Source organism: Cydia splendana, chromosome 8, assembly GCF_910591565.1.
Source record: "Cydia splendana chromosome 8, ilCydSple1.2, whole genome shotgun sequence".
NCBI classification, from domain to species: domain Eukaryota; kingdom Metazoa; phylum Arthropoda; class Insecta; order Lepidoptera; family Tortricidae; genus Cydia; species Cydia splendana.
The window spans coordinates 1,270,469-1,298,345 of record NC_085967.1 but is presented as its reverse complement, the minus strand read 5'-3'; the positions used below and the strand labels follow the sequence as shown (position 1 = coordinate 1,298,345).

Sequence of the window (27,877 nt, the reverse complement as noted above, 5' to 3'; positions counted from 1 at the left end):
CATGCACGAAGCGAGTAGTAAAACTAGTGGCTTTGTGGGCCCGTAGACCTTGCGAACCCCCATGACCCCATGAAAAAAAAACGAAAAACTAAATTGACAAAAAAAACCATGTGTTATAACGAACCTGCTCATAAAATGTCATGAGGATCAGTTGAGAAAAGCGATCTGTAGAGTAGAACAGTCGGTCATACAAAAGCATTTTTTTCCAAGCTGAAACGGAGATCGCGCTTCTCCGTTGCTCTGTCAACTAAGTATGATTTCGTTAAATCATTTGTTGTTTGGCTGACTGCGCGACGCAAAGGAGCCCTACGTGAAACTGTCAAGATATACTAAAAATTTCCCAAAAATGGCTCCCAATTATTTATGAATAGGACTCTAGGTGTGATTAAGTACATAGTTTTTGAAGTACAAATCGAATTCAAAATACGTGTGGGCGGGTGAGTTGGTGGGCGCATGCGCGGTCATGATTAACGCACGGTGATTTACTAATAGCATTGTTTAGACCGCCTGCCAGGGGCCAGGGGCTGACTCGTTGTGCCATACTTATTGTTTCCATTACAAAGCAGACCTTGACATTATTACATTGAGTCGGAAAAAGAAGCATGGTGTCCTGCTTTTTGATATTACTGTTACGATAAACTGGCACCCGTACGTCTAACATCGTACGTAATGTGGTGACACCTATAATCGTACTTCAGAGACCTCCAACATTTTCTCTGTATATAAATTCCTTCCTTTTTGAAAGAAAAAAAAAATAAGATCCGCGCTATAAAAATATTGATAATTATTTCGATTCATGATAAATGACTCGGTAGTTTCACTACACACACACACACACACATACACACACGCACGCAAACACGCACGCACGCATACACGCACGCTCGCACGCACGCACACGTGTACACACACACACACACACACACACACACACACACACACACACACACACACACACACACACACACACACACACACACACACACACATAATCTGCTAAACTTATAATCATTTACGATATTTACCGTTCGCAAAGGACTTTTAAAAACGTATAAAAATGTTTGCATAAACTTATTGAATAGAGCGGTTGCTTTTATTTTCTTGTTTGAGCGCGACCGAGAAATTCACAACGACGCGCAGATTTGAGCTCTTCAAACCACCGATCTAAACGTGACCCCGAGGTACGTGGCTTACAATTTACACGTACCTAACTCGGAACACAAAGAATATTTCTAGTTATAATATGTTTTTCGAACCAAATAAAGTGTGATGAAAACGTAAAATTCACGTGTGACACTATTTTTACTCGCAGTCTCCTCGCCTCGCCTCGCCTGATCTATTTTCGCGTTACAAAAGTTTCTGGGATACAAGGATTATTTACAGATATGAATCTCACGGGAAATAGAATCGATTGACGTCTTCCGAAAAAAAACTCTTTCTTAATACAGGTTCTCGTCGACAAACGATTGGAATAGCCGTGGAACTGGTTCCCAATCAGCCCCAATAAAGGTAACGCACGAGACTGCATCGGGATGATATATTTATGACCGCGGAATGCATACTAATGCGTGTGCCTGTTTTTAGTACAGTGAAGATACGATTATTATAAACAGTATTTTGAATCCATGCCAATAAAGACCTCGCTAAAGACCTGGCCAATATGACAATCCACAAACACCAAATTAAAAGAAATAATGCAACAAGATGCTACGAGACTATTTCCATACATTATTGAAGTTTCGATTGGCGTTTTCTATCAACAATTGTCACCTTGGCTAGGGCCCCTGCTGGACGCCTGTAGATTAGATGAAGGCGAAGTCTAAGATATAGCATATTATTACACACTTTTATTTAGCTTCACTGCGTATATACCTATATCTCTTTGTAACTATGGTGCTTCAAATCTTGTTACTTAAATTTGAACCAATTCTGGTCTGATATAGCTGAAATTTCGCATACTTCCATATTTCCGATGACAATGCAACAATACGAGTATGCTAACATGGAGCTGATCTGATAATGCAGTCGGAAGGTACCTAGCCAAAGGAATTCTTCGATGGAAAAACATATAAAAACATTGAGTTTAGGCTCATTTCAAAGATCTCGAGAAGTACTTAATAGACATGCAAAGGAGAGAAAGTACAGTTGGCAATAAAAGTGTGTATCAAAAAGTATTTTTGGCGGTTACTTGTCCTACAACCTACATAGAATTATTTTTTAGTCCCTGTGTACACAAAGTACTGCAAAAATACTATGATCGTGTTTCCGCAGTAAGATGGCAACAACGGCTTGTGCCGTTAATTGAGACGTTGAAATATGCTTTCAGATTACCGGCTTAATGTTATTGGGAGAACGATCGGGCTTTTTGTTCAAGATGTTCAGCAAAATGCAAGTGAAAGCATACAGTATGCCCGATTCGAACTTTAAGATACGTCAATTAATAGATCTAGAAACGATATGGATTAGATATAGTACAGTCATTATATCCAAAAAACCGACCCTACCCGTGAATAATTAGTTCTTGGATTTTTTTTTCTTAGGTCGCTCGGGGGGGGGGTCACTGGGAGTGTAAATACTGTAAATTCAAAAAGTAGACTGAATCAGGCTCCTGCGTATATTCGAAAAAATTTTTTTTTCCAAAAAAAAACGGTTTTTCTTGAATAACTCGGCCATTTTTGATTTTACAGTAAAACCGTGAGGACAAAAATTGTAGGAAATTTGATTCTCTACGTTCTTCAAACAAAAACGTCACATTTGACACTGACATGTCTAATCCATATCGTTTCTAGATCTATTAATTGACGTATCTTAAAGTTCGTATCGGGCATACTTATCGGTTTTGAATTGAGTTAGGTACCAACGTATTGCAACATGGCACTTGTAATGACAAAGTGTGGAAATATCATCATAAATGTAACATTTCTAAGAAAATATGACCTTTAAGTAAGTATAATTAGAAATTTTAAAACGAAGGCACACAGCGTCAGTAAAGAGATGGGTACATTGTAATTTATTCTCCATAATTTATCATCATATCATAACTAAAACATAAGTAAATTATCAGCAAATTATCAGTCTATTTTTTTATCACGAAACAGTTATCCTTTTTACACTTCGCGCGTTCTAAATACGAAACTATACCAATATAAATCTGTAACAATCCGCACATACACACAGCATAATCGACTTTATGTCATTGCAATAAAGACGTTGATGGGTGCCATAATTTCGCAGTTTGGTCGCAGTAAAACGGTGTAGTTATAGTTAATAAGAAAATGGCCGCATCATTTGCGTAACGAGCGTCTAGCAGAGGGCCTACCGCGAACCACGTTTGACGTGTTGCTTCCCTGTCACACTTACGTACGATGTTACAAGTGCGACAGAGAGGCAACACGTCGAACGTGGATCGCGGTAGACCCCCTGCACTCGCTTCTCGGAACAGGAGGTTTATATGTTTATATCAGTAATTCAACTCCATAACACGTTCATCAAACTATTATCCATGAAACAAAATAAGGGTCTGATCTTGTATTTGCATTTACTATTTCAGTTTTGATAAGTAGACTCGGCAAGATTTTCCTTAGGCATAGTAAGTGTTTATACCTATGTTGATTAGTTATTTTTAATGTAGTCGAGGTACTGCTTTCACGCTTTGTAGATACAGTTTTTGTTTATGCTCGGCGCTAAGTGCTTTCAATGATACCTACGTTCATTATTTTCTTATTTACTTACCACCAGGATTTTCTTTAAATCAATGAGAGTTTTCATACCGGCTGCCTCGACATCGTAACTGGAGTTAATAAAAAATCATGTAATTTTTCCAACACTATTCAATAATATATAGTCTTTTAATTTTACTTTTAGTCAGTTTTACTTCACAAATTCTATATAATATTTCGGGGATCTCGGAAACAGCTCTAATGATTTCGATAAAATTTGCTACATGGGGGTTTTTGGGGGCGACAAATCGATCTAGCTAGGTCTTATCTCTGGGAAAACGCGCATTTTTGAGTTATTATATGTTTTCCGTGCAACGCTCGGTCTTCCAGATATTAAAAATAACACTTGCACTGCGTGTGCTATCAAAATCGTTGCAGACTTATCTTGGTCTAACTATAAACGTTTATTAGACTCTTCTAAAGAAAGTATTTGTAATTTACTATGCATTATGTGTTGCATATATAATAGAAGTGCAAATAAATTACCCAGTTCCGGACAGCTTGTCATTCATTTCGCTTTACTCTATTAACAGCTAAGAAAAGCTACAAGACCGTATATAAAGCTGAAAGATCTAAAATGAGACAGTTGTGATACCTATACCAAAGAGAATAGATAGTATAGAGGGCTATTGCCATAGTACATTTTGTAGTCACGGTACGTTTACTGCCATCTATCGACACACGATTACAACTTAAAATGAAATTGAAAATGTATAAATTCATCCAAATATTAGGTCATTACCTATGAAATTGGCGTTTTGTTCGGAGAATTTCAACGAAACACGAATTTCCATACAATTAATTTTGCGGATATTTTTTTGATGGCTAATTCAAACCAAACAAAATTTTTCCAGTAATTTTTGACACCTTTAAGGTATGTTTTCAATATCTCCATTTCTTGAAAATTGGTACCATTACAAAAATATAAGTAATTTTAATACTCGAACCGACAGCACATGAAAAGACCTATTTTCAAGGCTTAATTCTGAACACTTAACAATAAAAAATAACAATTAATTGTATGTAAAATCGTTGTTTATTGAGTGCACTGTAGTTTTATTGTAATTGTGTATGTACTTTTGTAAAAAAAAAAAAACTAGGATCAGACTTATATCTATGAACAAAAACGCCAATTTCATAGGTAAGGACCTAATATGTATACGGATAAAAGATTTTTAATTTTTATTGTTCCATGCTGACCCATGTTCGTTCACTGATATGTGTTCAAATTGTTAAATATCAAACGGTGTCGTCAAGCCATCTAGCCGAGAATAGGCTAAAGGTATGGCGCCATCTATTCGAAAATGACTTTTTCTTGATTTCCGAGGCACGTTTTTTTCTTAGACTTTATTTATCTTATACGGAGTTACATATATCTTTGCCTATACTATACTATACTCGTAGGTGTTCACATACTAGCAATGCGTTATGGGGCATTGTGATCAAGGCGTAGGTGTTTTAGAACCACACCACCACAATACAATTGCGTTCACTAACATCCATCTATCATTGCAATAAAGACTGCTCTTGTCTGATCCACAAATGTTCCCTATTGTTTTATCGGTGCGGGCATTTATCATGCGCAAGAGTTTATCTGCCGATGTCGAAGGGCCGAAGGCTTGTGAGTTTGTATTAGCTTTAGCGTAACTTTGTCGCTAATGTAGTGCACAGGAGGATATGTATTAGGCAGTGAATTGGTAGAATACACACCAAAGAGACAACGATCCTTATTTGTTCATTCTACAAATAAGGATCGTTGTCTCTTTGGTACGCCCTTCTAATAACGAACGGAGTTGTGACTATTATATAATATGGGGCCAAATTCGACATGTACAACTGTCGGATTTCGCATCCACGTAAAATCAACAGTTGATTTTATTACATGTTGATTCGATCAACTGTGGATACCTAATATTATTTGGTACAACAAAACTCATTACTTACATGAAAAAAATAATTAAACAAAAATCAACTTTGTTTTATTACTCCTATACGGTTTATAATGACTCTGAACTCGGGGTGGTTCGGTTTAGTTTAATTGTCACCTATCTGTGGATTGCTAATGTCAAATTTTGACATTGTACGTATTCGAGAACTTATTGTCGGATAGGGGTCATGGGTGACTAAAATATTAAATAAATGTACGGTTTATTTCAGATGGCCAGCATAGAAGTGTCGCTGGCTGGTCGCCGGCGCAGCGCGGGCGGACGCGACTCCCGTGAGCTTGACGCGCTGCGCACCACGCTGAGTGACAAGGATGCGCTTATACACAGGTAACCTAAACTGAAAATCGTAATTTTAGACCAAAAAAAGTAAGACAATGTTGCCACTGCAATAATTTGTTTGTAAAATAGTAAATTCCTTTTTATAAATAAACACGCTAAAAGATAATTTATTTATTGGTAATTTTACTCCTACGATTTAAAAAAGTACTTTTTTTTACTTATTTTTACATAAATACAAGACGCGCTAGTAAAAACTGGCAATATTGTCTTACTTTTTTTGGTCTTAAATTACGATTTTCAGATTAAATTTAAATCTTGGTCAAATAGAACTGTGTCAAAGTGAAAATAGAATAACAAGATTTTTTCAAACATTTAATTTTTCATATACCTACGTTTCTGTCGCTGACTGTTGCAATAAATCTTCATAGCGTTCTTTGCACCGTTTGTACAACTTATCACGATGTCTTTAGGCGTTCTTGGCGTGTAAATGGTTTAACACTTATGTATAAACAAGCGTCTTTTCTATCTCGCCAAAAGACGGATTAACCGACAAGCAAATCCAGCACATGCTTTCTACGTTTACGTCAAGAGGAGCGGTACCAAATATTACGGACGGAGAAAGGAAAGCACCATATTCTAGAAAATCGAGAAATGCTTAAAGCATAGAAATGTCCTGCTTGTGTATGTGTAGTGACATGCTTGATTCCCACTGAACCTGAGAAAATTCAATTAGTGTCAGCCTAATATGGCCAGATCTGGCCGGAAACGTGCTTTCCGTATACCGCACGATTTCTACAGTATTGTTGCCTTGTATTATAATTTATATAAAGCCCTTAGAGAAAGTTTTACAGAATTATCATTGTAACCCTATAGGTACAAGTAAGTACCTATAGGGTTAAAATGGTAGGTAACCGCAGGTAGAAATTTAATTCATGTAACGATATCGTAATGCCGAGAATAATGTTCGTTGCAATTTGAATAATAAAATCTCACATGGGAGTAAATTAATAATTAAATAATAAAAGAAAATACAAGATCTGTCACTTTGTTTAGAAGTTTTCATACGTAGTGATATCGGTAGTACTATTAGTTATGCTGTGGTGATACCGTAAAATGGGGTGAGTAGGCGCAAAACTGACATTCAAACCTCGATAACATTTTATTTTTACATATGCAAACTGAATGGTGTATATAATAAGTGTTCCGGATGTTTGTATTTTAGTTTTTATTTTATTTTGGGTAGTTCATAACTTTGACGACAAACAGGAAAACCCACCTCACCCCGTAGTCCCTCGTATTTGGGGTGAGTTGGGTTTGCATACAAAGGTGATTTTGGAAGATTGTCGGATAATTTTTATTATTATGAGTAATTACTATAGCTCCATTTTAAATTAGAATACATTATTTTTGTAGCAGTAGCCTTAAAAACCCATATCACCCCCCTTTCAACCCTTCTCTCCCCATTCATAACCCAACTCTCCCCGCGAACCCTACTCACCCCATTTTACGGTAATTGATATGTAGATGTAAAGACAAGGTTTAGGTTATTAGTTAAAATTAGTGAATCGATCTACTCTTTCGAATCATTTCTATGCTAATAGAGTTCCCATTCACACGATCTCATTTCTCAAAAAAATATAATCTGTCTCGACCATCTTCGACTGTATTTTGTTTATGTGCTTTAATGTAAGGCGATATAGACATAAGTTAGCGACGCTAGCGTAGCATTTTGCACGTAAAATGGCACCTAATGTGGGGTGTTGAGCGTCTTAATATAGTCGAGCTAAAATGTCATGTGAACTTTTTTCACTCCACCAGCCCAAACGGAAAAGTCCATCTAAAGTTACTTCTTTATACAATACATAATGAGTAGTGATGTACCGACTATTGATTTGGCCGACTAGCCGACTAATCGGCGCTCGAATGGCCGATTAGTCGGCCGACTAGTCGGCTAGTTGGCCAGATCATTAGTTTCGTATAAGTTCAGGTGAAAAACAATAGTTTTGCTCCTTTGGTTGCGCTATTCATCATATCTTGCTTGGCTAAAAGGTGTTTTTCTACAGGTTCAAAGACCTATCACAAGAATCCTCGTTCAATTTCTGTCTTTAGTTCTTTTATTTTGCGATCCTGAGCAGACCGTCAGTACAGCTTGTAGGAGGTATTTCCAAGGCTCTATTTCCCGTAAGTAGTCGCCAGTTAAGAACCTATCCCCTGTGGTCAGCGTCTTTACGAGCAACGTGCCCTAAGTCTCTAAATTTTGCAATAACATAATTAGTTCCTCATGGCTCGACCATTAAAAAAAAACAAAAACTGAATAATAATAAAAAAAATTAACTATCGAACTTGCACATGAAATTACACGAGAATCAGTTGAGATCGACCAGGCCCCAATTTCACCACGGCTACAATTGTCAGTGACATATGTCGAGCGACAATTGTCAAGCGACAGGTGACATATTACAATTTTATAAAATATTTTCTATAGACATAGGGGCTGTCCATAAATTACGTCATCGATTTTTGACGATTTTGGACCCCCCCCCCCCCCCCCTATAATCATCCAAAAATCATGCTTCAAATGACCCCATTTCCTCCTACCTCATGCTACCGTCATCCGATGTGCAGACCCCCCCCCCCCCCTAATTTGAAATGACGTAATTTATGAATAGCCCCATACTTACAAACATGACAGGCATTTTGCTACAATTGTATGTATTACAATTATGTCGTGAAACAAGAATTATTTTTTCTAGTCGACATATTTGTAGAATTGTCGGTGAATCTTGACAGGAAATGAGTTATATGTCGGAATTTCGTGACAATTGTCGTGTTTCTTGTGACAATTGTCATAAACTTAGCAAGAGAAATATCTGTCTTTTTCCGATATAATAAAGTTTTTTTTAATAATACAATGATGGTGGCAAACAGGAATACGGCCCGCCCGATGGTAAGCGGTAACCGTAGCCCATGGATGCCTGTGACGTCAGCAACAGTGATGTTTTACAATTGTCGCACCTGTCACCGTGGTGAAATTGGGGCCTGGGGAGCGATTTTTGAATTTCGATTGCTCGACTTCGTCACTCGGAAATCGGTGGAAAACGGCGAAATGCTCATTTTTGAAATACGAGCGATAGAAATATGGAATCGAGTGGTATTGACCACTCGTTTTCAATTCTATTCGTAGAATTTAAATGCCTATATAGTAGTGGAGATATTATTGAACGAAATACACGAAATCTAGCGGTCAAAATTCAAAAATCGGGCCCCTGTAGAGAAAAACAAGATCCCACCAACATATGATAACGATCAAACGGTCAATTATATGAACAAAAGTTTTCGTATGCACCCTGAATAGGTATTTTAGTAAAATAAACATAAAACATATGGTAAATATTGACTGTTGATTTCTTTTTTTTCTGTTTTTCTTTCACTAATAAAGTGCCGACTAATCGGCCATTTTTGCCGACTAGTCGCCGACTAATCGCCGACTACAAATGTGGCCGGATAGTCGGCTTTCCCGACTAGTCGGTACATCCCTAATAATGAGACCGATTAGTCTGTGACCTGAACATTACCCAATGTAGATATGTAAAATATGTTGTCTAAGTTTAGGCTTAATAGTAAATTATATCTTCTACAGTCTAAAGAAGCAGCTAAGCGCGTCACTCGCAGCGGCGCGGCTAGCACCCGGTTCGCCTGGCGGTCGGCGTGAAACGCCAACGGCGTTATCGCCGGAGGAACGGCGCGCGTTAGACGAGCGCGCCGCCGCCGTGCGCGCCGACCTGGACGCGCGCCGGGCTAACATACAGGAGTTGAGGCGGCGGCTTGAAAAAACACATGTTACTGAGTAAGTTTTTAATAGCAAATAAATGGAGTATTTTAAGGCACTTTGAATATTTTTAAGAAGACACCCCGTTCCCTACTTTTGATTAAATTGCACCCTCATTGGAATGCTAATAACATATGTATGCCCTAAATAAATGTATGTGTCTCTTTTGTAAATTACTAAACTGACATACATTCCAGCAACATCGACACACGGATTCAGCAAGCGGAGCTGCAGTACAAGCTGGGGCGAGAAGAGCTAGAGCTACTGACGCTGAGCGAGCAGGCGCGCGCGCTCGCGCAGCTGATCGACCACGCCGACGCCGCCGCGCGCGCCGACGCTACCTACTACAGGTATGATTGACATCAGCAACATAAATTCAATCGCCATGCCCGAACTCGGCCAAGAAAATATGAAAAAATGTAAAACTTCTGCTGTTGGCTGTACTCTAGATTACTTATCGTGTCTACGCCCATGTCGTCTCCTTTAACGTGAATTAACTATTGTGGCGTTTCCGTGTTCCCGCTCTTGGGAAATAGTCGTAATTTATATTGTTAGCGGCTGAACAGGGTGTGTTGGAATTGATAAATCATCTAAATAGCTCACGTCTCGTCTATATACTTAATAGATGTGTGAGGCTATAGGTACTTCGAATATTGTCTAATTCGTGAATTGTTACCTAATTTATTAATAATTTGAGTCTAAAAATTTCTTCATCTTTGTTTGAAGGGTCCATCACTATGCCATCTAAGCCAACTCTGCACCGCCTTACGACCACCATTAACGAATTCATATCAAATTCGTATGAAAATATGATGTGTACACTGTACAGTGACTTAGGTGAATGGATCTGTGCGCGACGGAGGACCTCTCGCCACGGTAAAAATTGCGTGCGCCCGGTGCCGAATATTTGACTAGTCTGACTGTCATTAACTATGTATGTAATGTGGCCCATAGCTAGCATAACACAGACGTTCTAGCAGTTTGTAGGTAGACACCCTGTGAGCGGCTAGATTTACTATCTCACAAGCTTAACACAATCAGGGTCGTGTAAATCGTGCCGCAGTACTGACGAGGTGTTACTCCGCACTTACCGAACGAAGCCAATTGAATGTTTATGCCCAGTATAAATATATTAAAGTTCCAAAGGTTGGTTGGTTATTACAGAGCAAGAGATCTAGTGACATTGGTTTGAGTATGTTTTGGACTTGCCTGAGCAATACAGTTAGGAAGATGCGGCGATAGCCAAATAGTGTGTAATCGTTACGATTATTACGACACGGCTATTGTTCTTTCGTGTTCGCACTAATGTACATTCAGCAGCAGAAGTTGTTAAGCGGCCTAGGTGTTCAAAATGATCTTGAAGCGACTTTATTGTTAAGAGAATAAGAGCGTGTCATGGTAATTATGAACACCTCGCCCGCAAAGCAACTTCTGCTGCTGACTGTATGATATCTGAGAGACCATGTCTTTTACGTCTTTCTCTGCGTAGAATTGTCTAGGGAACGTCCTAAATAAAACTGGAGAAAGCCGATCCCACAGCGATTTGCAATTTGTAAGTTCCTACTTTCTGGTGATGATCAAGGTCTATGCGTAACATCGCACGACCTGTGCATTTCTTATGCATTTTATTATAATAATAGACGTCACTGAAAAATATCAATCATTTGAGTGGTTATAGATCTCAAAAATATCGAAATATGCTTTTGTTAATCAGGAGCCCTATTCGACAAGCGACGTTTGACGTATCGTGTTGAGCTCCGGTTGATGTGGGAAAAATTATAAGTTCTCGAATACGTACTTGCTAATGTCAAAATTAGACATTAGCAATCCACAGTTAGGTGACAACCAAACCGAACCACTCCGGGTTTAGAGTTTAGTTTCGGTTGTACCAAATGATATTATCCACAGGTGATCGAATCAACACTTGATAGAATCAACATGCAATAAAATCAACTGACATTGATTTGACGAGGATGCGAAATCTGACAGTTGGGTATGTCGAATTTGGCCCCAGGTACCCCTTATTATTTACTTTCGTTGTTACTTCTATCGCTAGGTAAAAAACTCGTATGTGTCGGACGGGTTTAATAATTTTCTCGTCACAGTCGACAAAGAGTTGATTGTAGAATAGGTACCTATAAGACCCATAAGATCATTTAATTCCAAAAGCGTCATCTACTCCAGCTACCAAATTTCGAGGCACGATTTTTCCCTTATTACCTCTTCTGGTTTTGGTTGAGAATTGAGATAAAAAACCGGGCAAGTGCGAGTCGGACTCGCGCACGAAGGGTTCCGTACCATAATGCAAAAAAAAAAACGAAAAAAAAGCAAAAAAAAAAACCCATCCAAGTACTGACCACTCCCGACGTTGCTTAACTTTGGTCAAAAATCACGTTTGTTGTATGGGAGCCCCATTTAAATCTTTATTTTATTCTGTTTTTAGTATTTGTTGTTATAGCGGCAACAGAAATACATCATCTGTGAAAATTTCAACTGTCTAGCTATCACGGTTCGTGAGATACAGCCTGGTGACAGACGGACGGACGGACAGCGAAGTCTTAGTAATAGGGTCCCGTTTTACCCTTTGGGTACGGAACCCTAAAAACTAGATATTTTTCCATAACTCGGTGTCGTTTGCATGGCTAATCGTCGCCGTCGCCGCATAAGGCGCGTAAATACGGCCGCAATTACTCGATTGCTCTATTACGTGTGGTTGGTTGTTTGATTTATGACGCGATCGGTTTCCCACGGCGTCTGCGGCGGGCGCCTGGCTGGAATGTCACAGGCTCCGTTTAGAAGGCTTTTTCTTATCTTATCTTGGACAGACTGTACAGTTGCCATCAGATACATCGGAGAGGCCAAAGTGCTCACAAATATCTGAACACGCCCCTATTGTCAAGGCGTTAGAGTGCGTGTTCAGATATTTTTGTGCACATCAGCCGCTCCGATATATCTGATGGCAACTGTACTAGACTATAGAGTCTAGTGAACATTTTTTCAGTGTCAATAGTAACGTTTATTTTAACCAATGTCTGTCGCTCCTTTTGTGACATAAAATATGTAAATAAACAGTATAATTCGACGCTGGAAAGGAGAAATTGGATAAGCGACACGCAGCTAACTTTACGGGAGAGTCAAAAAACTGCAAAACTTTCTAAAAAAAAATCATTAAAATTCCTAATGATGACGTATTTCCTAAATTAGACATTTTATAAGATTATAGTGATGTATTCTACATTATCCTATTATTATTTTACCTTCAAATGAGTTATTTAAGAATTTAGTGTCGCTTAAGCAAAATGGTCGTAAAAATAAATTTAGGTAAATTTATCTTACCGCCATATTTCACAAGAAATTAGTCAGGTAAGAAACTCCAAGGTAAATTTGTTGTCAGAATTGATCGAGTAAAAACTATCTTATTGCAAAGTATGCTTATTTTATAGTCAAGCAAAAAAGTATATACGTAAAATTTTCCAAAAAACAAATCAAGAAAATTATCTAACACTTAGCAACTCGATAAGCTGCTTATGTGACACATTCAACCTATGATACATCTACATTCTATGAGTTTTATAGTTATAAACCACAAGGAAGATTGTCATACCTACGCATATAAAAAAACACCCTTTAAAGAATTTGTGTAGCTTTATTTCAAATAAGAAGTTATGTAACGAGTGTTAAGATAACAAGTGTACCATTTCTATTTGAGACCAAAATTGCTTAATAGGGTCAACTTAATTATGAGGTACCAGTAAGAATGGGAAATTTATATTTGAAACCAAAATAGGAAAAAATAATTATTATCTCGTGTTTTCATACCTGAGATTAATATATTTTTTTCCGTTACTTGGCATTTTCTGATATTATGAAAAATAACAACAAAAAGAAAGTACTTAAGTTAAAATATTACTAGGTAGCTTCCAACAAATTTCAGGTAAAATGGAATAAACGACAAAATTTTTATATCTGAAATTAGGTAAATAATGATAAACGCCAATAATTCACATTTGACAGTTAAGTAAATTTATCCATATGATATAGAAAGCTATAATTCGGTCAGGTAAAAATAGTTAACCGACAGTGAAAGGTTAGTTGTCATAAGGCAAAATTATAAATAAGTAAAAAAAACTCTAAGGTTCATTACATCGAATAACTTTTCATCTAATCTCCACTTTTCAAAAAATTGTTGAAAACTAAGTCGTTTAGTAACATAAATGTAGCAGTGATTCTCCAAATCACCGACTGGATAAGCGACACTAAAGTCGTCAGATGGGTACGAAACCTAGTCCATTCGATGCAGAAAAATCTGGCGATTCCAACGATGTAAATGTCTCTGAAAATATCGCTTATCCAATTTCTCCTTTCCAGCGTCGATATATAATTATATTTAAGTTCTCATTTTAAGTGAATTGTACAAATTCTTATGAGAATAAAGAATCTTTAAACCGAAATGTCACTTTAGGCATTGACAGATCATAACCATATCAAATTCAGATCGAATTCTTAACCCATTATTACAATTAGAATACGCCTCCTGGATGCATTTTTTAAAGAAATGCTTGTATCGTCAGGAATGAACATCGAAATTTTTTTTACTCTTTATCATTTCCTCAAGTTCACAGAGAAACAAAGTAACGACGACTGTCACATGTCATCTCATTTCCCTGCACATCGTCGTACTCAAGCAAGCGCTCGTCATCACGCGTTATAGAGCGTACGATCTAGATTCCGCACTCATATCATAACCGTACTAGACTTCGCAGAAACAAGCACAATGGTAGAGCTACTCGGTTGTTAAGGCTGGATTTACGTTAGCTATGTGAAGAACGCTTAGTACAGTCAGCGTCGTATAGTAGGTAGCATCCAAAGTATATGGAGCTGACTGTACTAGTTACTTTAATTATTTATGTATGAAGTTATAAACATACCTACTATGTACATTAGAATTTAAATATATTTAAGTAGTAATAGTAAAAGTTTTACGATCTTGTAATTGGCCATTCTTAACAATAATGCTTCAATTGGCTTGTTTCTTCCTGATTCGTTAGGAGTGGCCAATTACTATGTAGTGGCACTAGTGGCCAATAACTATAGCACCCTACTAAGTATCTACTGTCAAATACCATGTTTGTGTAAACCTAGCTTAACTCTAAACTCCAACCCTTCCTAACGGTTCACGCCTTGTCTTGACGAGCTGAATATTCCCATAACAAATTACTATCTTCATCTAAAAACAAAAATTTTTCCACTAGGACAGTTCTGCCATATTCAAAAAGGTCGTAAGATGTTTTGAACAATAACTCCATATGTCATTTTGTATAAAAATGGTGCTAGACATGTTTCACACGACAGATCGTGTCAACATGTCGTTTTATTCTGTAAACGATTCAAAAGACGATAACGTTAAATATGTATGACACTAGCATAGAGTTATATATTTGACAGAGGGAATGTCACTTAAGACAAACTGTGACACTGCAATGGCGGACGGTTTGAAAGTGTGCGTGTAGACGAGTGATACCATGTAACACAAATTCTCCCCTGATGGTGAAACAATTATTTTCAATATCATCCTTGTTTTCAAATATTAAAATAGGACAGATTTACGTTAAAAATAAAAAAAGTGTGTATCTAACTGATTTTACTGATTTTTTTTATTTTTTTTGTGATATGCCTACTTGAATAAACTATTTTTTATCTTTATCTTTATAGGTCTTGAAAATGCGCATTGTTGCACAATTACTTTGTGCAAATATTATTTTCAATACCTAATGATATTTAACTTGTAACATACCTATCTGGTTTTAAACAAAAAATAAATATAAGGTTAATGTACTAGTACTCGACATGTTAATGCCCAATAGATGACACCTTGCTGTCACCTCTATTGACAATGACTTAAGTTTCAAGATGACTTGTACTGGACTGTGACCGCGTCGAGCACCATGTGTATGTTTACCTTACATAACAAATAAACGTTAACTATCAAACATTATTCATGCAAACGTCTTTAATCTGCTTATTATCGGGAAATTACCATACCGACCTAGTTTGATATGCAAAATCAATAATTTAGCTATTTACCTAAATATCTTAAATGATCTCTTATATACATAATGATTTAATAAGAAGGGCATCAATTACCCTACTTTCGGGAAATTACCCTATTCAACTTACTGGTCACACTCCTGTTTCGCATTTATAAACAATGAAATATGGAGATTTGATGTACTATACCGTGATAATTGATAAAATTAGCTATGAAAAGTTATTCCGTCACTTTTTTTCTTTCGATCGGTACACTTCTTGCAGGATTTAACTACGCATGCCGGCATATTTTACATTTTTCTTGGACAAATTTACTTCACTGACGTTTCGATCCGTCTGACGGCAAATTGGTGGATGAGGGCATTGAGATAACTGTCAATGTGTGTGTGTCACGCGTAAATACTAGGAAATTGGTGGATGATGGAATCACAGTTTTTGTCTTAGCAAAACTACGTCCGTAGTATTCTAGGTCCATGGACACTAGATGTCATTATAGAGGGTGAGAACAACGGATGAAATGTAAATGGGGTTTTTTCCGATATTGATATTGCAATTTTATGGGTGTATCATGTCTAGTTGTAGAGACTTTTATGCTGGATGTTTAAGCAATTTTCTATTTTATTGTGATTCGTGAAGGCGCCTTTTAATTTTACGTTAGCTCACATAATCTCCTAAGGCCCACCATACATAAAAATGCCATTTGAAATATAGTTGTTTTTATTTTCGTTTTAAAATCGACCGAAACAAAATAAATGCAACTTTGTTCCAATTTAAAATGGTTTAAATTTGTAGTATGTAATGTAATGTAATTAGTACTATGGGTAGACCCATGGGCCTTAGGTACGAGGATATGATACGTACAGTCACGGACTTTAATAATTGTTGAACCATTTAGGGTTTACTTTACATTGGACATTTCATACCGTTAGTATTGACAACCAAATTAGCTTGGACCCTAAATGGATCAACAGCAATTAAAATCCATGACTGTCCACATATATCGCATTCATTGTTACATACCTAAGTACACAGGTTTGAAACAACATACAAATTAATTGATAGGTATGAGCAACTGTTCAAACCGGAAGTCGCACGTCTGAATCCTGCTCAGTTTATTAGTGTCAGCTTGTAAAATATTTCATGTAGGATATTTATATAAATTAGAATATAAAGTAGGTATTCCTGTAGCATCATTACCTACAAAATAGAAGTCATCCGTCATTCGGCGTAGTCGCATTTATCAGGTTAAATGGAATTATTTATTTATTCCCCTTTATTGCACACTTAATACTGATCCTCATGTAAGGAAGTATTGAATTACTGTAGGTATTAAATAGTAAATGTGATTAATTTAAAACGCAAGGATAATCTGGAGTCGTGGAGATTAAAGGCCTTAGCCCCGAAGCGGGACATTTTAGGCTAATAATCTTCTTCTTCTTCTTTAAGTGCCTTCTCCATCCCGGAGGTTGGCGACCTTATGTCTATATGCCATTCTATCTGAAGTCATGCGAATTAGTTTATCTGTACTGCCCACGTCCAACCAGTCTCTTATGTTCCGTGTCCATTATATTCTCCTTCTCCCCGTCCTCGTGGGAGGCTAATAATCATCTTTCGTTAAATCTACAAAATACCTGAACTAAAATGCATTAAAACGATGAGTGAGTGAAACTATTACGCACTTATTTTATTAATCTTCGCTGTACCTACTTTGTGGTAAGGTATGCAAAATATTTAGGTGTTTTGTATCAACATTTTTGTAGTATGTACGTATTAAGTACCTATTTAAGTACAATATTTACAAAAAAAATAGGTACAGTTGGGAGAGAAAAATAAGAATAAAAAATTTCAGCAATGCTTTCAGAATATAATCTTAAATCTTAATTCACCGCTTGGGTAAGTACAAACTTTTATATGTAGTTTGGTTTCTGTTTAAGATTAATGAATATATTATTATGTGTATTTATATATGTGCGTGTATTTTTATTGTGCTCGTGCACAAAAAGTCTCCTTGTTTCGCATACTACTACCCCTACTAAATTCAACTTTACGACTAATCTTAAAAATAAATAATATACCTAAACACATCAATCTCTGCTATGACATATCTTTGTGAGAAACGTTGTCAAATACGTAAGATATTTAATTATAAAATAGTTACGAAATGTGTAGTAATTGTTGTAAAAAGCGTGAAAAGGCTGTGAAAACTGTACTTTTGTATGCATTACAAGCTATTGTATTAACTCGTAGCTAGTTGTAGAGACATATAAAAGATCACCTTAAAGATACTTATCATTTAGGCAGAGATGTATTACGTAGTACATGTGTACTCGTGTTGAGTAGATTGATAGCATTATAGAGTCCATCTAAGCTAACGGGGAAGCTAACAGGGTGCATGTGGAACCAATTTCCTCCGAAAATATACGTTTATAAATAGAGTGGCGCAAGGAACCGTACTTTGACTGTGCAAAGTCGGAGCAGCGCTTGATTAGACGGAATCTAGTTAGCAAGTAAAGTGAGCATGTACCAATAAACTTTTTTACTAACTTCGTCATCAAATTACAGAACGTATAAATTAAAATTGAGCTTATAAAAACAGACACGGTAATTATCTCGTTCCACTTGACAACCAAAAAAACTCGCCATCAAGTCAATCAACAGTTTTTGTCACCCGATGACCAAGTCTGACATAACTCTTCATTTCATCTGACCACCATTATATGTTCCCATTGCTTGCGCGGGCGCAAGACTCTTGAGATCCCCTGGGTAACCAGTGTATTGTGGCGTTTAGATGTTTATTATTTATCCATTTAACGGCTTCCTACTTAGCCTAAGTAGTTCGTAGTGACTCTACGAAGCAAGAAGTCCCTAGATCGAATCCGTCTGTCTGAGCCTTAGACTCGCCTATGCTTGGTTAGCGATAGGAATGAGACAGAAGATGAATGGGCTAAATAAAAGTAAGAATTTGCATTACATGAAGCAGTGAAAGTGTGTAACAATAGTGTCCGTGGTAACTGACAAAAGATGGAAACCGCTTCCAGCCAGCGTTGCGTATTATTAGGCTTTGATTGTTACAACTTTATAGGAATTGTAAGGCCTGAGAAGTGTCGATTGCAAACCCATGTTCAGTTGAGATTTTTCTCACACTTCATAGCAGACATGAATTGCTTTAATTATTTATAGTTAATGTTGATTGTGTGTTCCGTTGTTCAAGAGTTGAATGGGATTGTTCCCTGTGAATAAACGAAATTGTTTTACGGTGATCATGAGATCAAATTTACGGAAACATGGAATAATTATGTTTGTTTATGCGTTTATAATTATTTTTAAATCAGCAAACTACTCATTAGAAGAGCTGAATTCAATGTGACATGACAGATTGTTTTCTTCTAGAATAGAAAGAAATATGCGTTGGAAAGAGGAAGGTAAGATTAGAATAAAAACTGCCTACATCCTACACCTCATATGGCCTTATTAAATACATAAAAGTCGACCTTAATCTACATATTTTAAAGTTCACAATGCAATCCTACATATAAAATCCGCACGTAAAGCAATTCATAGTAACTTATCCGGCAATTACAACCACCGCTTCCAGCAACCTTTCAACCAGTTACATAAGGTCATACGCGCTAAGGATTTATAAAGAGGACTAGATACGTTTTGTACGTGAGATAGTAGTAACATAAACTCAATGAGCTGACCAGTAATAGACTTTAGGTAGTGGCAATAAGGTTTAAGAACGGTTAGTTAAATTTGTTGGGGATAGTACAGCGCCGCCGCTTGATGTATTCCCCTTGAAACAGTGTATTCGCAGTCAGTAATCTAACTGCATAATAGAGTCACAGGCCAATTAGAACGTACCTATTCTGATATCAGAATGACATTTAACTGATCTCATTCACTCACTCTACATTCACCGTCAGCCAATGAGGGCGTTAGGATTCTATTAAAAAAATATATATTAAAGGAAAAATTGAAAAATTCACCGTTTCGGGCAAGACTCGCACTTGCGACCTTTCGGGACTGAGCTAGCAAAACTTACCATAAGCGTACGAATAGGTATGTCCATTCTTTCCTTTTTGCTTACACGCCTTAGATATGGGCATAGCGACATCTACTATAAGATTCTATCTTAACGGTACCAGAGTCCCTAGTTATATTAAAAAATTTGCATTTTTATATATAAAAAATTATAGTATCGCTCGCAGATCTGTTTGAAAAATAATTTAATCACACTGAGAGAAAAATCATTAGTAAACTATACCAGGAATTAAAAAACAGTTCTGTACTGGGGGAAAAAATGAAGTTTAGTAATAGTTATAGACGTTTTACTATTTCTGTAAAGTTTATTTATTTCTACAAACAGCTCAGTAATCCTAATTCTAATTTCAACAAACAGATAATAGAAATTGCAAGAACTAATAGAAATTGCAAAAGTCAATTTGTTCCTATTAGTTGACTCTCCTTGTCCCCGGATTAAGTTTATTTTTGTAATTCTAAGTGTGTTTTTGTTATCCTTTTGTCTGAGTGCAGGTTTGCTCAAATATCATATTTTCCGCGTCTAAGAGAGACCCCACACTAGCGTCTCCCGAGTGTCGGCGTCTAGTCAACTCTAAGGTTGCTGCTCGACGCAACGTTGTCGCAACTGCGTAGCGACTTGGTAGCGACACTGTTCCATAGCGCCGATTAGACGCAGACGCAGAAAAACGCTAGTAGTACTTAGTTTGTTATTTATTTATAAGATTGCTGCGCCCTTGCAGGGTCCATATTATGTATAGGTACCTAATACCTACCTAATATTATGTAATATGTTTGCAATAAATGCTTTTGACTTGACTCTCTAAACCGTTACCGTAGTCCAGTTACTGTTTCAGGCGATGTATACCTTCTATGTAGTCAGCATCGTTTTTGCGGCAATAAATCAAATAAAATAAAAGGCATTGGGCTAGCGTGTGATAGCCGATCGATGCGCATACATTTGGGGCCCGAGTCGGCGCGATGCATAAAACATGCGCTTGCACATCTACAGCGACAGATGGCAGCAGGGTTGCCAGATTTATTGTGAACTTATTTGACAAATTAAACAATCTGAGATGTATGATTGCTATTACAATATTTTATTTAGTTTATCATATTTTTAGTACTCAAATATATGTTTTTTAATATGAAGGTAATATGCTATATAGTTTCTCTATGGGCCACTAATGGGCTTAGTTGCCTGAAATAAAGTTTTTCATTTCATTTCGACAAGAAACTTTATTACGAAACGAACCTAGAATCCGTCTTAGCTAACTTAGCTAACGCAACAACAACTTTGACACCACAATGTGTGGAAGTACCGTTATAGATGTCGAACTTTTCTAGTACATAATTTGATGTTTGAGATCAACTTTTTGTCACAAAGTCTGTGCAGACTTAGCTTGGTTCAATTCTGACTCTCACTCTTTTCTATTTCAAAAACTTGACTATTTCAAAAATACTCAAATAAGAACTCTAAGGATCTGAAGTGTTTTGAGCGAGGATTTTTTGTAAAATGTAGATAAAATGAAACTATAAAGACTATTTTATATACCTAATTCTTGCCAAATTTTTTTGGAGGAGGACGCCTACTAATTTAAAAATATCTCCTTCGCTTTCACCCCAAACTTGAAAAAAATACGGACAGTCAATCATCGAATTTCCATGTTCGCGATAGTCCCGAATTCCGATAAAATTCCTTATAAGCCAGAGAGGCAACCCTATCTATCATTGATTTATCCGATACCCGATAAGGTTCGCTGAGATATGATTCTGTGCTTGATAAAATTGAAATTCTGACGTTTTACATTGCTGCCGAGTTAGGTATGTGAGTAAAGCTGGACATTGCGGATATTTCATATGAATAGAATAGAATAGAATACCATTTATTTCAGTATAAGTACACAGTTATACAAAACAAAACATACACAGAAAGAAAGGAAAAAAACACTTATAACTAACTTGTACACTGTAAATATACACTGAAAAAGGTGAACACTCAGGCATAACATATAAGGCTGTACTTTCACGGTGAATCGCGTAAAAATACATAAGACTCATGTTGGCCCTAGAAATAAGATTTTATCAGATAAATCAGATATCTGACAGATTAACTGTAGTCTGTACTTACCGGTCAATAATGTACTGTGTAGGTACTATTTTTTTACTTTATGGTGCACAATAAACAATATTTGTGGTATTATCTATGAAAAGGGACCTTATTGTCGATGGCGCTTACGACACTAACATCGATGAGCACTAAACGTAGTAGTTTAAAATTGGTGATTCTGGCCCATTTTAGTTATTTTGATTTCCAATTTAGCAATTAAGTTTCTTTGATTACCACCACCATATTTACAGACTTTTACAAGGATTTCATGCATTATTTTCTAGTATGTATAACTTCAGTCCTTGAACTACGTTATTGCTTGACAGAAACACGACGGCTCATTATTTTCTCGATAGAATCTTAAGTTGAAAACATGCCTAACACTGTCTTTATTTCCTTATGTTAGAAGTACTAGGACGAAAATGTATATGAAACTTACTTCAGTCGATAGCTTTTAAGTAAATCTTCATTATTGCTTGTCCTTTTATCGATACGTTACTTTTTTCATTCATCATTTGATGAATTCAACATTTTGCCTACTAAATTACACCCTACGCGGCAATACCTTGCGCCTACTCCTCACGCCAGTACGCCCGTGACCACTGTCAGCGTCAGACCTGTGCTAGTTTAGCGGACGTTTCATAAAATGGGTAATCACAGTATAAATATGCAAATATGTTATACACACAATGTTTTTCAACATACTTACGAAGAATAGCAAAATAATTCTTAAATACGGTGACATTTCAGACATTCGTCCGTCATATTGTCATTTTATAACAAGTTGGGCAGCAAAGGCACACACCCATCTAACCAATCCGGAATTCAGTCACGATTGATAAATTGTGTAAACATATTTTAAAAGGCTATAAAATTAATCAAATTGAATAATTTAGACTGGTCACATTTTTGTAAAAATCGATTTCTACTGGCAAAACATATTACTTTTTGGCAACCGGGTTTTTTAACCTAATTAGACCCCGCTGAATCCGAATTTGCCGGTTGCTTGATCGAATTCTTGACTGGAAGTGAGATATGTGATATTAAAGGTCCCTTTTTTTAGTTTTTCGTAAATAACTCGTAAACGGTGGCCAATATAAAAAAATGAACTAATAATCTACACAAAATTTTCAATAAAAAAGATTCAGTACATTTTTAGCAGGGATCAATATTTAAAAAGATAATAAAGAGGGAAAGTTAATTATAATAAATTCTAAGGTTCCTTGTTTTTATTTTTTCGTTAATAATTTGAAAAGTATGACTCATAGCAAAAACAAATCTTACACATAAATCATCATCATCATCATCATCTCAGCCATAAGACGTCCACTGCTGAACATAGGCCTCCCCCTTGGACCTCCATACGTGCCGGTTGGAAGCGACCCGCATCCAGCGTCTTCCGGCGACCTTAACAAGATCGTCTGTCCATCTTGTGGGTGGACGTCCTACGCTGCGCTTGCTAGTCCGTGGTCTCTACTCGAGCACATTTCGACCCCATCGGCCATCTTCTCTGCGTGCAATGTGGCCTGCCCATTGCCACTTCAGCTTGCTAATCTGGTGGGCTATGTCGGTGACTTTAGTTCGTCTACGGATCTCCTCATTTCTGATTCGATCACGTAGAGAAACTCCGAGCATAGCCCTCTCCATAGCTCGTTGAGCGACTTTGAGTTTTGAGATGAGGCCGATAGTGAAAGACCACGTTTCGGAGCCGTAAGTCATCACTGGTAACACACATTGATTAAAGACTTTCGTCTTGAGGCACTGAGGTATGTCGGACGAAAAGACATTACGTAGTTTCCCGAACGCTGCCCAACCGAGTTGGATTCGGCGGTTGACCTCTTTCTCGAAGTTGGACGTACCTAATTGGACTACTTGTCCTAGGTAGATGTACGAGTCAACAACTTCGAGTACCGAGTTCCCAACTAGTGATGGGTAGGACATCAATTTAAAATGAGTTTGTATGAGTACCTCATTTTCTAAAATGAGGTGTTACAATGTCTTACTTCAAATGAGGTGAGGTACTAGCATATTTTCAGCGTCGACTATTCTATTAATCCAACGGGCCAATGGTGACAAAAATATTTAATGTATATACATATTTATGTATTCATCACTTCCTTTATAAATAAATAAATAATAATAATTAAAGAGTGCAATTCTGGAGGTTAAGAATATAACTTATAGGAGAAAGATCCCACATAGTAACTTAATTTGCTGCTTTTATGAAACTTGTTCTAATTTAGCTCTTTTTTATTGTTAGATTGTTTAGTCCTCCTCCTTGCTACTTGATATAATTTTAAGTATAATAATCACTAGCGAGAGCGACCCGCTCCGGCTTCGCACGGGTTAGCAAATTATACATACACCTAAACCTTCCTGAAGAATCATGTATGGGCTGTAGGTGTCACATACATCAATTATATTCTGTTGGTTGCTTGACATAATGATAACTCACAAGATTGCCGAAAATAAACACTTTATTGATACGAAAATACTATCTATAAAAGCGCGATATTATGAATGATAGTGCTAATGAGGACACGCGTGATAGGTTCTAATGTTGAACGTGTACTGACTTGTATTTTATTGCTTTACGCAATTGTAAGTAATTTCGCTGAGATGGCAATGTGCGGTATGTAGACCGTACATGCTGCCCCGCGAGAGAAGCGTGGGATGAAGATGATACAAAATTAATGATAAAAGCAATTGATACAAAATAAACATTAAAACTTGTAAATTTCAACAGTATGTATGTATGATCACTGTCTTGGTGCGTAGTTTTAATGCAAGACGGGTGAAGTTCCTCTGTTTTGCTTCGTTGTCTTGCGAAGGCTGGAAGTGTTGGATGGTGTCTTCACTTCTAAGTTAATAGATGACTCGTGTCCGGATGAGTGACTCGTGCTTCGAGGTTGAATTTGCGGAACGTTAGTTACGACGACGGTTGGTATTCTCTGCTCCTGAAGTTCCGAGTTAATGTCGGCGCTTCCGCTACGGCGACGACGCAAGCGGCGCCAGAAGATTACTCCTGTTGCTATGAGCGCAGCAAAGAGTAGTAGATAAATGATGGAGAATTGATGCACGTCGTGGTATGAGATTTCACCTTGTAGTACTGTCTCCGTCTTCATTTGTTTAATTTGAGTTCGAATTTGTTCGAGTTCAACTCTGTTATCTGTGACGTTTAATTCGGATAGTGGGAGCGAAATATTTATAATGTGATTTATTTGAGCGATTTCTGGCGTATAAATGTCTGATGTAGTTTTTATTTCACTCCATTGATCCTTATGTGAGAATACGGTGAAGTCCTCGCCCTTGATGACGCAACTCCGGCCGAGTACGATAACCCCGGCCTTTTCTGTCTGCGCAGCAGTAACTTGATCCTCGCATATGATTCGTATAGTGCATTTATCGCAACAGTAGTACAAATAAGTATTCAACTTATTTAATTCTGTCCAACTATTTCGGCATCCTGCAATAGTGGTTTCGCACTTGTTTGTTATCTGATCTTTAATGCAGAGACTTTCGAAAAACACTAAACTACTCGAAGGACCAAATTGATGTATGGGCTGTAGGTGTCACATACATCAATTATATTCTGTTGGTTGCTTGACATAATGATAACTCACAAGATTGCCGAAAATAAACACTTTATTGATACGAAAATACTATCTATAAAAGCGCGATATTATGAATGATAGTGCTAATGAGGACACGCGTGATAGGTTCTAATGTTGAACGTGTACTGACTCGTATTTTATTGCTTTACGCAATTGTAAGTAATTTCGCTGAGATGGCAATGTGCGGTATGTAGACCGTACAAATCACTTTATTGATAGGTGAAAACCGCATGAAAATCCGTCCAGTCGTTTTTGAGTTTATCGCGAACATACAAACAAACACACATACAGACAGACGCGGCGGGGGACTTTGTTTCATAATATGTAGTGATATATTTCATAAGTCTTGTACCTATTAACCATAAAACTACCACATTTTTAACAAACTAAGGAGAACAAATTCAATATTTTCACATGTCATTATTATATAGAAGTGACAAACTTACCACCTCAGATAATTTAACAGTAATATCATCAATATGATATGATGATTTGGAGTATCGAGACAAACCATTCTGGTTTAACGATGATTTGGATCAAAATATTATGTAATTGTGATTTATCTCTAATAAATAATAATAATAATAATAAAACAAAGCACCATTCGCGCCGGCCGCCGCCGGCTACATTTACATTTCATTTTTTCATGCAAAAGGCACCAAGGAAGATCCGCGGGTAAATTTAATGGCGAAAACGATGTCCATATTTTGTTATTTTGGTATAATTATAAGAATTATCACTAGGTATTAGGTATTAGAGAACTAAAATTAGCTACAACGACGTACGAACAAAATAAATATAAATATGTCAAAATCATAAACGTTTACAAATAATGTTAATAAAAAGTATTGCATATTCAAATCGTTATAATTTACATCTACATGTTTATTTTACCTATGCAAATTATACTTACTTTTTATTTAATAAACTTGAAACTTATTGAAATGATCATATATTGTGTACGCTACAGTAATTTATTTCAATAATATTTTAGTCACTAAAGGATTACTGTTTCTAAGCAAGCTTCGTAAATGCCTGTCTGGTATACAGAGTGCGTACCGCGATCCATGTTCGTCATGTTGCCTCCCTGTCACACTTACGTACGAATTTACAAGTGCAACAGAGAAGCAACACGTCGAACTTCCTTTTGGTGACTGATTCCTCGCGCCATTTTGACAAGTAAGTTAGGATCAAAAAGGCTTAAGATGTATGAAAGCTTGCAGCGCTTACGCTTGTTGTCTTTCGTGTTTAATTTTTAACGTATTTTCGGTGGTGACGCGAGGCGATATTGAAGTACGGCGCGTGTCTGTCTCACTCCCTCTTTGGGTATTTCTAATTCATTGTTTCATTTTGAAAGGATTTTTGAGGTGTTCATGTCACAGAGAGGCAGTGAGTGGTACAAACTCAACGCATTTCTCGGTGGACCTTTTGTCGTTGCAATAAGGTTTGTAGTTCGGCAGTTGACAGTGTGGGCCATTACTCGTTTCTTCATTTGAGACATTTTGAGTTTTGAATGTCGGCGAGCAGGCGAGCACCTCGTGCCATCCAGGGACTCTGTTGCAAGTTGTGAGGAGTGTATGAGTTTTTGAGGTTCGCGAGTGAATTTGAAAGGAAAAGAGTTTTTTGAAATTTGAAGTGTGTGAATGATTTGTGTGGCAAGAGGTGTTTGTGATGCGCGCGAGTAAATGAGTAAAATGAATAGAGGAGTGAAGTAAGACATTTTTGCGGTATGAAGTACTGCGACAAATTAACAAAATGAGTGGTACAAATGAGGTGCCTCGCGAGTGAGCGACTCAACACTATTCCCAACAGAGACTGGGATGGGCACAACATTGGCATTTGACATAAGTTTCGTCTTGTCCATGTTCATTTTCAAGCCCACCCGTTGTGAAACTCGGTTGAGGTCATCGAGCATCATGCTGAGTTCCTCCATCGACTTTGCCATGACTACGATATCGTCGGCAAACCGAAGGTGAGTGATGTATTCGCCGTTGATGTTGATGCCAAGTCCTTCCCATTCCAGGAGCTTGAAGGCGTCTTCCATTACGGCAGTAAACAGTTTCGGAGAGATAACGTCTCCCTGCCTTACGCCTCTTTGCAATGAAATCGCCCTCGTGCTCTGCTCCTGTACTCGGACCGACATGGTGGCGTTATTATACAAACACTTCAACACTTCGATGTACCGATAGTCAATATGGCATCGCTGAAGAGACTCAAGCACCGCCCATGTTTCCACCGAATCGAAGGCTTTCTCATAGTCCACAAACGCTAAGCATAATGGCAAGTTATACTCTTCGGTCTTCTGTATAACTTGC

The 27,877-nt window shown here is 37.2% G+C and overlaps 1 protein-coding gene across 1 annotated transcript in view; it reads left to right on the top strand.

The window, feature by feature from the left end:
• Positions 1 to 27,877, top strand: part of LOC134792619 (uncharacterized) — a 77,380-nt gene that overhangs the window by 28,432 nt on the left and 21,071 nt on the right. Inside the window, exons 4-6 of the mRNA XM_063763864.1 lie at positions 5,877 to 5,992; positions 9,585 to 9,791; positions 9,971 to 10,123. Coding sequence (XP_063619934.1) covers positions 5,877 to 5,992; positions 9,585 to 9,791; positions 9,971 to 10,123 — 476 coding nt within the window. The remainder of the gene's footprint in view (positions 1 to 5,876; positions 5,993 to 9,584; positions 9,792 to 9,970; positions 10,124 to 27,877) is intronic.